Below are 13,217 nucleotides of genomic sequence, written 5' to 3' on the forward strand. Positions count from 1 at the left end.
TTTTCTTCTTTATTTCAATAATTGGTTTATTAAAAAGATTTAATAGCTTTACATTCCTTTTTTTCCAGCCGGCCCATCCATTCCCCTCTCATCGCTTCACACTACCACCATTCTGTGACCATTGCTATGATGTGATGTTCCTTCCCCAGCTCCCTCACCCCTGCACTCTTTGCCCCCCTTTCCATCCACTCGCCTTCTCACCACCTACTTCGATCTCTTCCACCATCCTAAAGAACCTTTCCCGATCAAACCAATCGCCATCGGCCATTTCCAATCGCTCATTTTCGTGTTGCGTGTTGCATACTAACAGAAAAAAAAAAGAATTTTACCTCTCAATTGTTTATGCTTTTTGTTTCTTTTTGTTTGTTACACTTCATTCCTTTACTTTACCGTCACGCCCCAATTTTCGATTATACTTCTTGTGTTATTAATGTGGTGGGTGGTCTGTCTCAAATAGATCTTCGATAGCCTTCCGTCGAGTAGCCTTTCTTTGTTTGTTTCAAATTCTCTCTTTATTTTATTACTTTTTTCAACTATTTCCTTGCCCATTCCCGCATGGCTTCCCATTAAAGTGTGTGTGTTTGTTTTTCTGTGTGTCTGTGAAAAGAAACTAAAAGCTGCACTTACAAACGCTTACTCGCTTAAGCGTTTGGATCATTTTCATCTCTTTTTATGTTTTTTTTTTGTTTCTTTTTTCTCCTCTTTTGTTTGTTTCTCGAATTTCTAACGATTTTGGGTCTTCCTTTACTTTGTTTATCATTCTTCTTTGTTTGCAATTTATTGGGCTTTCTTTTGTTTTATAGTTTTTTTTTATAGTATTAAGTAATGTGGTATTGGGTGTTTTGTTTGTTTGTCTGTTTTTTTTTTTCTGTTGCAAAACCTGCTAGTTCTGCGTGATTTGTATTATTTTACCTTCTCTTTCTCCAATCCACAGATCTTCAAAAAGCGACACTACCCAACGACAGGTATATTTAAACTAATTTGTGTGTGTGTGTGTTTTGTTCGTGTTTGTGTGAGTGCTCGTGTATATAAATGTGGCGTGTGCAAATGGTCGTGTGCGCCACACGGTTTAGGCGTGTCCTCGAGTGTCTATGTGTGTGTGCCTGTGAAGTATTGCAAATAAAGATCGTCTGCTGTTAAGTGTGTCCTGTCGGCTTCTCTTCTGATTTTTGTTTGCTTTTTAATGTATTACTTTTACTTTTATTATTCAACGGCATGTTTCTTTGCTTTCTTTTGTTTTCTGCTTTGCTTTGTTTATATCTAGAAGGTTTTATTCATTATCATCTGTTTTGTTTTTTGTTTTGTATGCGTTGTGTAGATTGTGTATAGTTGTTTGGGATTGTGTGTGTGTTTTTTTTTTTTTACTTCACTTATGCCATCAACTGATCGGTATCCTAGTAAATATTCTCGACTAACAATAGATTTTTTTTGTTTTTGTTTCAGCATCTCTCTTTCGCTAAGTTAGAGATTTCTATTCCTTCCCGCAGGTTTTGCGGATGTGTCTTATTCTTCTTTTTACCATTTGTAACGTTAATGTTAATTAAAATTTAGCGCTATATTCTGTTTAGGGGTTGTTTCTTTTTGTATGCTGTTTTTTCATCCTCCTTCCACTTTTTCGTTTATCTTAGCTCTTACTAACTTTCGCACAATAACTACACATGTGCTCTCCTCCATGCGGCATAGGGCTTGACAGATGTTTGGGCAGATGTAAGGATGTACGCAGCCGATGCATATAAGGAACGAAATTAAAGTAAATAAAAAACCTACCAACCACACACCTTGCCAGTGCAAAACACATGTTTAATACCTATTTATATATATATTTCTATATGCGTATATGCGTGCAGCGTGCCGCGCCTTACAAACACGAACGATCGACAAAAAAACAGACTGACAGGCTGGTGGCCATCAAATGTCACCCCCGTAAACTTAACAAACCACGTACACCACTTACACAAACGATGGATGCAAACGGTATCGCTAAACAAATAGTTCGCTTGCTCGCTGCCGTTAGATACTTAGCCTAAACAAAAATGGGCGTGCTTGGGCGATCCTTGTGCGATCGTGTGTGTGTGTCGTTTACTTCAATTCGATCGATTCGATTTGTTATACTTTATATTCGTTAAAAAAATACTTATAACTCGTTTTAATGTGTGTGTGTTCTACACAGATGCCTTCAAGCTCGGAGAAAAAAGGACGATAAGTTCTATTAGAGTATTACACTCCTATTTAAACCACTTTTCGATCCTGCGCGTCTTGTATGTGTGCGTGGATAATGGCTGAGTGTGTTAATTCTGTGAGCCTCATCGCTCCACTCAAGTCTGAAGTCACTGAACGGAGGTACAGTTACCTCTTCTCATTTTCATCTCACATATTCTGCGTGAAGAATCGAACTTCCAATTATAAACTGTGTTAGTGGCAACCATAGCCAATTATGGCATGGTTCTAAGTATACATCTCCTACCAGATAATTGTGCTCCAAGTTATCGAGCAAAGTATGCCAGCAGAATGGAACACCAAATCAAGTGACAACAGGGATAGATTCGCTTCAAACACGTTCGATACATTGTTTTATTGTGAAAACATAACCCTAACCTAGCTCGGCTGATGCAGCTTAAGCTTGACAAATAATCCAAACATTTACACACACACGCACACAATCACGCACACGCAGGCACGGACAATTATCAAAGATTTTCGGTGTGACAGAAGCCTACTCCTTAAGACAGGTGTTCCAGTACATGTGAAAGAGCCGCTCCTAAACATTTAGACCGAAGCATGGCGTCTGGATTTTAAAGCGAAAGAATTCAATCTAGGAAGATAAACATCACAAGTGATGTTTTTCAACGTCACTGCCGTCACCTGCCTAGTGTCCGAGTGTCCTAGTATCCGAGTGTCTAGTAATATCGTTTTAAAAATTGGCGACTATAATAACAATCACAACGAACACAAGAAACAGGCCCCGCATATTGAACTAACACGTTAAAGCATTGCCATCACCACCTTCATTCGACATCATTGTTTCTTTGCTCTCTCTCTCTCTTTCCTTCTCTTGTTTTAACACTAGGTTCGCGCTTTATAGGTTGTGTTTTATAACTTATTTTTGCTAACGATTTTTTTTGTTGCTGTTGGTTTTTAGATTAGATCTTTTTTCTATACAACGAATTAACTGATGTCACGTTTTGCTGCTGCGATCGTTCATTTCGATTTTTATATGTTTTTAACATTTTCGCATCATTGTTGTCGTTTTCATTTCATTTGTTTCATTTGTTCTATAAACTTCCGCCAGCTTCACATTACACAGCGTAAGGGTTATCGTTTTTATTATTTCATTCGATTTTTTGTTCTCCTTTTAACGTATTCATGTTGGTTGGGCAGTGAGTGATACAGAATAGAAAGAGGCCCGTCTATGGTTTTTATTACCTTTGTTTTGAGTAAGGGTGTTGCTTACTTCTTACACGACTTACTAGCAGAACACGCTACCATTTTGTTTGTGTTTGGTTTTGTTCACCTAAACTCAAACAAAGCGCACGTCGATGTTACGGAGCTACTCCATTTTGTTTGTTTTTTCTTCTTCATTTAAATCGCTACTTACTACAATACGCGACGCAATAAGTACGCACACACGCTTACAAAGCTTGATGACAGTACGGCGCGTACCGTCATCAAGATGAAAAAGAAAACCGTCCATTTGGTTGTCGTTTTATGGGATTTTTGTTTTTTTGAGTGTGTTTTATTAATTTATTTTATTCTCCATTAGCTGCTTTGCCTAGTAGTAGTACATCGTACATGGTGTGTTTTGAGAAAAAAAAACGGGAGTATACCCATACGGCCATCGGGGCCACTGCACAGCGTGTGTGTGTGTTTTTGTGTGTTTATGTATGTCTGTTTGTGAGTACGGCACGAGAAGAAAGTTTAGCGTGTGTGTGTGTGTGTGAGTGTGTGATACAAACTACATTGCTCCATTTTGGTTGGTTGATGCTCATTTTGCTGATGTACGACGGGCGCTTCAAACTAGAGATCTACAATTTGCAGACTATTTTACCTGGGAGGCTCAAGAAAGCGAATCGACGACGCAGATGCGAATGGAGTAGCCGAACCGAAACCGTTTTTCTTTTTTCGTAGGGCTTAAGGAAGCTTTCCCTCCCTTGTTTCTATGCCATACTCTTCTCGGTTCTCGCCCTGCTGTATACCATTCGGTCCTAGTTTTGCTATGTTTGCTTTGCCAGCGAGATCATCATGCTATGCGGGTGTTTCGGTGTATGTAAGATGGTGGAGAGAGTTTTTTACGGAAAGGTTTCCTTTTGTAGATTTTTCTGTTACACACTATATCTAGCATCTGCACCTAAAGAACACATTCGCTCTCCTGCGACTACCGCGTACAGTACACGCGTTCGGGGTACGCGCCGAATCGAAGTCGGTAAGGGTTTTTTAAAGATTTTCTTCTGTAAGCCTCCCTGCCTTACATGGCTGAAGCCGAGAGCGGAATGCCTCCAGCGACGGGAGTTTTCTTGAATTTGCGTTTGCTTTGTTCTCTGTGTGTGTGTGTTTTCTTCCTTGCAATTAGCTGTACAACTTACCTACAGTTATTACGATGGTCTTAAATCCTTTTGACTGGGTTTTGTTTTGTTTTCGCCTTTATTAATAGTTTCTGCTTTTGCTTTTCTTTTCCCGTTTTTGCTTTAACGTGGGTATTATGTATACTATTGCAATAACAAAATCATACAACAATCTTCTGGCCAACCGCTGGCGGGCTGAAGTACGCCAACGGAAAAGTATAAAATGCCTAGCCAAATGATTCAAACGATTACGCCACACACACACTCTCGATCTCGTCGACTACTACAATGTGGTTGGTTTTTTTTTTCTTCTTCTGTTTATATTTATGCCCTTGATTACGCGCCCTCCCAGCTTTGTTTTACGACTGTTTAGCTTCGGTATGTTTTTGGTATTGCACGCTCGTCCGTTGCGTTTGTTTGTTTTCCACAAACTTCAATTTCGACGATCTTCCGCTCCAACAAAACCGGACTACTCCACGTGGCTGCTTGCGTACTACATTTTGCTGCTGCTGCTGCTGCTGCTGCTTGTTCTGCGGTTGTCCTAACGCTAGCTCATAAACTCATACACGATACTCTTCCTAGGCCTGCTTTGTGCCTTCTCGCTCGCTGTCGTGCGCGCGCTTACCGACGGTCGCAGTTCGGTCGCGCCCTAACTTTGCTCTCTACATCAACAAAACATAAAAAAACGATGATAACACGTGCGCCCGGCGAAATGTGCGCGAAATGACCCGCTTGGTGGTAATTCGCTGCTGCAAAAACACGGTCACGAGTTACGAGCGTGCCGATTTAATCGATCATCAGCTCGAAATGAACGGACCCTCTTCGCTCGGCCCGATCGTACATGATGTTGCGGGCCCAGGCTTTGCACTCGATGTTGATGAGGACGCCAGCTGCAAGGGAAAAGGAGAGAATGCATTAATACATTGCTTTAAACATTTCGCTAGCGATTATCTATACATCTAGTAGTTGATTTAATCTAACTGCTTCTTTGCGCCGAAATGTATGCAATGCATGAGACACGTGTCTAACCACCCAAAAGGTTATCTCGAATGCAAACGAAGAACAGGCCAAACAAACCATCGCATCGAACGATCGTAACCCTTGAACTCTCGAATTCCCTCCCTGAAAAGTAAAAGGCCGTATTTCATAAACACCGGCCCAATCCGGTTCTGTTCTGCCAAAAAATCAAAACCGGTTTCATTGACACAGTTCCTTGCCGCTTAACGGTATCAGTTGCATCTCGCATAAAAGTGCATACGCACTTTCCTTCCGCTCAAGAATGCAATTACCGTTGTGAGATGTTTTTTTGTTGTTTTTTGGGCAGCTAAACCGGTTTGTTGCGGTGATGCTGTAATTTTGGAGGTGAAACGATAAAATCACCTCCGAGGTCGTTCAGTCTTCTGTCGGTTACGGTCAAGGTAAGGTGCAACGATTATGGAATTGCAGCTATTTTCCGCCGCACTGCTGCTGTGCGCGTATTGTGTCTGTGTTAGTGCGAATGTGGTGTCGTTCGGAACGCCCGATGTGCAGCAGGAAATATGCTACAAAAAACGCATTCTTAAAGGTCTGCGCAATCCGGTCGTGTTTACGTTCGATAATGTGAGTGTTGTGGTTTGGCAACATTATGGCTTCAAAAAGTGAATTTCAACGATGTTTTCAATCACCATTTTATGCATTTTACAGCCCCTTCCGAACCAGATCAAATACATTCGAGTTGAGGCACCGCCTCACCGATACAATACGGAGTTGGCAGTGAAAATTGTACGTGGAGGAATAGGGCAACTGTACGTGACGATCGAGATCAAAGATCTTAAAAGATCGTTCATAATAGGAAGCAATGTGGAAGTGATTGTGAAATGTGCTCCAACTCCTACAACTGTAACTATGCAGACAACATCGACCACTCAGTCGACCAGCGCTTCTTCTACGACGTCTGGTACTACCAGTGTAACAACAGCTTCTTCTACTCTGACAACAACGCAATCATCGACTGCTTCATCAACGACTGAATCTTCTACTCCTTCAACATCGTCCACAACTGAGTCGACTACTACAACTTCTGTAACTCCTGACAGCTCTACACCATCGTCCACAACTGAGTCGACTTCTACGATTGCTGTAACTCCTGACAGCTCTTCAACTGAATCTTCTACTCCTTCAACATCGTCCACAACTGAGTCGACTTCTTCGACTGCTGTAACTCCTGACAGCTCTACACCATTGTCCACAACTGAGTCGACTTCTACGACTGCTGTAACTCCTGACAGCTCTTCAACTGAATCTTCTACTCCTTCAACATCGTCCACAACTGAGTCGACTACTACAACTTCTGTAACTCCTGACAGCTCTACACCATCGTCCACAACTGAGTTGACGCCTTCGACCGCTATAACTCCTGACAGCTCTACACCATCGTCCACAACTGAGTCGACTTCTACGATTGCTGTAACTCCTGACAGCTCTTCAACTGAATCTTCTACTCCTTCAACATCGTCCACAACTGAGTCGACTTCTTCGACTGCTGTAACTCCTGACAGCTCTACACCATTGTCCACGACTGAGTCGACTTCTACGACTGCTGTAACTCCTGACAGCTCTTCAACTGAATCTTCTACTCCTTCAACATCGTCCACAACTGAGTCGACTACTACAACTTCTGTAACTCCTGACAGCTCTACACCATCGTCCACAACTGAGTTGACGTCTTCGACCGCTATAACTCCTGACAGCTCTACACCATCGTCCACAACTGAGTCGACTTCTACGATTGCTGTAACTCCTGACAGCTCTTCAACTGAATCTTCTACTCCTTCAACATCGTCCACAACTGAGTCGACTTCTTCGAATGCTGTAACTCCTGACAGCTCTACACCATTGTCCACGACTGAGTCGACTTCTACGACTGCTGTAACTCCTGACAGCTCTTCAACTGAATCTTCTACTCCTTCAACATCGTCCACAACTGAGTCGACTACTACAACTTCTGTAACTCCTGACAGCTCTACACCATCGTCCACAACTGAGTTGACGCCTTCGACCGCTATAACTCCTGACAGCTCTACACCATCGTCCACAACTGAGTCGACTTCTACGATTGCTGTAACTCCTGACAGCTCTTCAACTGAATCTTCTACTCCTTCAACATCGTCCACAACTGAGTCGACTTCTTCGACTGCTGTAACTTCTGACAGCTCTACACCATTGTCCACGACTGAGTCGACTTCTACGACTGCTGTAACTCCTGACAGCTCTTCAACTGAATCTTCTACTCCTTCAACATCGTCCACAACTGAGTCGACTACTACAACTTCTGTAACTCCTGACAGCTCTACACCATCGTCCACAACTGAGTTGACGTCTTCGACCGCTATAACTCCTGACAGCTCTACACCATCGTCCACAACTGAGTCGACTTCTACGATTGCTGTAACTCCTGACAGCTCTTCAACTGAATCTTCTACTCCTTCAACATCGTCCACAACTGAGTCGACTTCTTCGAATGCTGTAACTCCTGACAGCTCTACACCATTGTCCACGACTGAGTCGACTTCTACGACTGCTGTAACTCCTGACAGCTCTTCAACTGAATCTTCTACTCCTTCAACATCGTCCACAACTGAGTCGACTACTACAACTTCTGTAACTCCTGACAGCTCTACACCATCGTCCACAACTGAGTTGACGCCTTCGACCGCTATAACTCCTGACAGCTCTACACCATCGTCCACAACTGAGTCGACTTCTACGATTGCTGTAACTCCTGACAGCTCTTCAACTGAATCTTCTACTCCTTCAACATCGTCCACAACTGAGTTGACTTCTTTGACTGATATAACTCCTGACAGCTCTACACCATTGTCCACAACTGAGTCGACTTCTACGACTGCTGTAACTCCTGACAGCTCTTCAACTGAATCTTCTACTCCTTCAACATCGTCCACAACTGAGTCGACTACTACAACTTCTGTAACTCCTGTCAGCTCTACACCATCGTCCTCAACTGAGTCGACTTCTACGACTGCTGTAACTCCTGTCAGCTCTACACCATTGTCCACAACTGAGTCAACTTCTACGACTGCTGTAACTCCTGACAGCTCTTCAACTGAATCTTCTACTCCTTCAACATCGTCCACAACTGAGTCGACTTCTTCGACTGCTGTAACTCCTGTCAGCTCTACACCATCGTCCTCAACTGAGTCGACTTCTACGACTGCTGTAACTCCTGTCAGCTCTACACCATTGTCCACAACTGAGTCAACTTCTACGACTGCTGTAACTCCTAACAGCTCTTCAACTGAATCTTCTACTCCTTCAACATCGTCCACAACTGAGTCGACTTCTTTGACTGATATAACTCCTGACAGCTCTACAACATCGTCCACAACTCAGTCGACTTCTACGACTGCTGTAACTCCTGACAGCTCTTCAACTGAATCTTCTACTCCTTCAACATCGTCCACAACTGAGTCGACTACTACAATTGCTGTAACTCCTGTCAGCTCTACACCATCGTCCTCAACTGAGTCGACTTCTACGACTGCTGTAACTCCTGTCAGCTCTACACCATTGTCCACAACTGAGTCGACTTCTACGACTGCTGTAACTCCTAACAGCTCTTCTACTGAATCTTCTACTCCTTCAACATCGTCCACAACTGAGTCGACTTCTTCGACTGCTGTAACTCCTGACAGCTCTACACCATTGTCCACAACTGAGTCGACTTCTACGACTGCTGTAACTCCTGACAGCTCTTCAACTGAATCTTCTACTCCTTCAACATCGTCCACAACTGAGTCGACTTCTTCGACTGCTGTAACTCCTGTCAGCTCTACACCATCGTCCTCAACTGAGTCGACTTCTACGACTGCTGTAACTCCTGTCAGCTCTACACCATTGTCCACAACTGAGTCAACTTCTACGACTGCTGTAACTCCTGACAGCTCTTCAACTGAATCTTCTACTCCTTCAACATCGTCCACAACTGAGTCGACTTCTTTGACTGATATAACTCCTGACAGCTCTACAACATCGTCCACAACTCAGTCGACTTCTACGACTGCTGTAACTCCTGACAGCTCTTCAACTGAATCTTCTACTCCTTCAACATCGTCCACAACTGAGTCGACTACTACAACTTCTGTAACTCCTGTCAGCTCTACACCATCGTCCTCAACTGAGTCGACTTCTACGACTGCTGTAACTCCTGTCAGCTCTACACCATTGTCCACAACTGAGTCGACTTCTACGACTGCTGTAACTCCTGACAGCTCTTCAACTGAATCTTCTACTCCTTCAACATCGTCCACAACTGAGTCGACTTCTTCGACTGCTGTAACTCCTGTCAGCTCTACACCATTGTCCACAACTGAGTCGACTTCTACGACTGCTGTAACTCCTAACAGCTCTTCAACTGAATCTTCTACTCCTTCAACATCGTCCACAACTGAGTCGACTTCTTCGACTGCTGTAACTCCTGACAGCTCTACACCATTGTCCACAACTGAGTCGACTTCTACGACTGCTGTAACTCCTGACAGCTCTTCAACTGAATCTTCTACTCCTTCAACATCGTCCACAACTGAGTTGACTACTACAACTTCTGTAACTCCTGACAGCTCTACACCATTGTCCACAACTGAGTCGACTTCTTCGACTGATATAACTCCTGACAGTTCTACACCATCGTCCACAACTGAGTCGACTTCTACGATTGCTGTAACTCCTGACAGCTCTTCAACTGAATCTTCTACTCCTTCAACATCGTCCACAACTGAGTCGACTTCTTTGACTGATATAACTCCTGACAGCTCTACAACATCGTCCACAACTCAGTCGACTTCTACGACTGCTGTAACTCCTGACAGCTCTTCAACTGAATCTTCTACTCCTTCAACATCGTCCACAACTGAGTCGACTACTACAATTGCTGTAACTCCTGTCAGCTCTACACCATCGTCCTCAACTGAGTCGACTTCTACGACTGCTGTAACTCCTGTCAGCTCTACACCATTGTCCACAACTGAGTCGACTTCTACGACTGCTGTAACTCCTGACAGCTCTTCAACTGAATCTTCTACTCCTTCAACATCGTCCACAACTGAGTCGACTACTACAACTTCTGTAACTCCTGTCAGCTCTACACCATCGTCCTCAACTGAGTCGACTTCTACGACTGCTGTAACTCCTGTCAGCTCTACACCATTGTCCACAACTGAGTCAACTTCTACGACTGCTGTAACTCCTGACAGCTCTACACCATTGTCCACAACTGAGTCGACTTCTACGACTGCTATAACTCCTGACAGCTCTTCAACTGAATCTTCTACTCTTTCAACATCGTCCACAACTCAGTCGACCACTACTTCTTCAACAACTCCTGCCACCACCAGCTCTACTGCTAGTTCTACTGTAATGCCGACAACGTCTTCAACTGGGTTGATAGTAACCGTATCAACAACACCTGCTACTAGCAGCTCTACAGCAGCTACTTCTTCACCTGCAACACCATCCACAACTGAGTCAACTACTACAACTGCTACAACGCCTGTCTCTAGTAGTTCGACAATAGCTCCTTCGACTCCTTTATCATCGTCCACAACTCAGTCGACCACTACTTCTTCAACAACTCCTGCCACCACCAGCTCTACTGCAAGTTCTACTGTAATGCCGACAACGTCTACAACTGGGTTGATAGTAACCGTATCAACAACACCTGCTACTAGCAGCTCTACAGCAGCTACTTCTTCACCTGCAACACCATCCACAACTGAGTCAACTACTACAACTGCTACAACGCCTGTCTCTAGTAGTTCGACAATAGCTCCTTCGACTCCTTTATCATCGTCCACAACTCAGTCGACCACTACTTCTTCAACAACTCCTGCCACCACCAGCTCTACTGCAAGTTCTACTGTAATGCCGACAACGTCTACAACTGGGTTGATAGTAACCGTATCAACAACACCTGCTACTAGCAGCTCTACAGCAGCTACTTCTTCACCTGCAACACCATCCACAACTGAGTCAACTACTACAACTGCTACAACGCCTGTCTCTAGTAGTTCGACAATAGCTCCTTCGACTCCTTTATCATCGTCCACAACTCAGTCGACCACTACTTCTTCAACAACTCCTGCCACCACCAGCTCTACTGCTAGTTCTACTGTAATGCCGACAACGTCTACAACTGGGTTGATAGTAACCGTATCAACAACACCTGCTACTAGCAGCTCTACAGCAGCTACTTCTTCACCTGCAACACCATCCACAACTGAGTCAACTACTACAACTGCTACAACGCCTGTCTCTAGTAGTTCTACAACAGCTCCTTCGACTTCTTTATCATCGTCCACAACTGAGTTGACCACTGCTTCTTCAACAACTACTGCCACAACCAGCTCAACTGCTAGTTCTACTGTAATGCCCACAACGTCTACAACTGGGTTGATAGTAACCGTATCAACAACACCTGCTACTAGCAGCTCTACAGCAGCTACTTCTTCACCTGCAACATCGGCCACAACTGAGTCGACCCCTACGACTGCTGTAACTTCTGTCAGCTCTACAACTGAATCTTCTACTTTATCGACGTCATCCACAACAAAGTCGTCTACATCTTCTTCTATAGATCCTTCCACTACAAGCTCTACAACAGTTTCGTCTACTCCTTCAACATCATCCACAACTGAGTCGACCACTACGACTGCTTCTATCAGCTCTACAGAAGATGCTTCTACTTTGTCGACATCAGCCACAACTGAGTCGACCTCTGCCTCTTCTACAACTTCTGAATCCACCAGCTTAACTGCTAGTTCTACTGATATGCCAACTGCATCCACCACTCCAGTTCCAACTACACCTAGTTCTACCATTAGCCTCACACAATTTCCTACAAGTTCAACGCCTGAATCCAATACTTTTACCTCTGACTCCACGTCTACATCCAGAGCTACCGAAACCACTTCATCGTTGGCTCCGATGTTTAACAGCTCATCAACCGCTGCAATGTCCTCTGCCTCCGTAACAACAATATCCACATCAACACCATCCACCACACAATCATTTTCAACGAGACCAACAATTACGCTATTTCCCACCGTAACCCGTTTCCCGTCGACCACCGCACGTGCTGGCACCAGCACCAACAAATGGCAGGCCATCGCTACTTCCCCGAATACGCTTATTACAACTAGAGGCAGTTACATTTCTTATCCAGAGCTTGTGTTCGGCTACAAACTAACGCGAACAGGTCAAACCCATTCGGAGGGGTTTGCGACCCCGAAAAAAATCTCTGATCAGCTTCAGCTTGCATACAAAAAGGCACGAAAGTTTTTCTTCTCACATTCATACTAGTTTCACAAGCATTTTCTTCTTTTATGATCGTGGATAAATAAAGTAAACCATTAGCAAACATCACTCATTTACAATACTTACTCTTTGGTTTTTCGAAGTAGACCGCTACTACGGGCGGCAGATATCCATCAACGTTCTTGTACGGGAAGAAATATCCGGGGAATCCACGACGCGGGATGTACTGGATGGCACCGATGTGCTCATTATCGGCAGGGTTCTCACCGGAACAGGAAACCCAAACCACATTAGTCTGCGCGAGAGACAGGTGGACAGGAATAAAAAAAAATGTCCAAAGACTAGGATGCC

General features: G+C 43.9%; 2 protein-coding genes across 4 annotated transcripts in view; one reads left to right on the top strand and one right to left on the bottom strand.

The window, feature by feature from the left end:
• The window catches only part of LOC118510606 (sodium/potassium-transporting ATPase subunit beta-2), a 24,719-nt gene continuing 11,502 nt past the window's right edge, over positions 1-13,217 (bottom strand). Inside the window, exons 7-8 of one of the 3 annotated variants that reach the window (XM_036052615.1) lie at positions 12,993-13,161; positions 1-5,449 (exon numbers count right to left, since the gene is read on the bottom strand). In XM_036052615.1, the coding sequence (XP_035908508.1) occupies positions 5,346-5,449; positions 12,993-13,161 (273 nt within the window). In that variant the 3' untranslated portion in view covers positions 1-5,345. The remainder of the gene's footprint in view (positions 5,450-12,992; positions 13,162-13,217) is intronic. The other 2 variants (XM_036052616.1, XM_036052617.1) reach the window with 2 other exon arrangements.
• LOC118510601 (mucin-2-like) lies at positions 6,223-12,979 on the top strand. The gene has a single exon (XM_036052608.1). The coding sequence runs from the start codon at positions 6,444-6,446 to the stop codon at positions 12,909-12,911; it is 6,468 nt and encodes a 2,155-aa protein (XP_035908501.1). The 5' UTR covers positions 6,223-6,443; the 3' UTR covers positions 12,912-12,979.

This window comes from Anopheles stephensi, chromosome 3 (assembly GCF_013141755.1).
Source record: "Anopheles stephensi strain Indian chromosome 3, UCI_ANSTEP_V1.0, whole genome shotgun sequence".
Classification (NCBI taxonomy): domain Eukaryota; kingdom Metazoa; phylum Arthropoda; class Insecta; order Diptera; family Culicidae; genus Anopheles; species Anopheles stephensi.

Bases quoted from the DNA above. Each gene is read 5' to 3' on its own strand.
- LOC118510601 (XM_036052608.1), top strand. From the start codon at position 6,444: ATGCAGACAACATCGACCACTCAGTCGACCAGCGCTTCTTCTACGACG.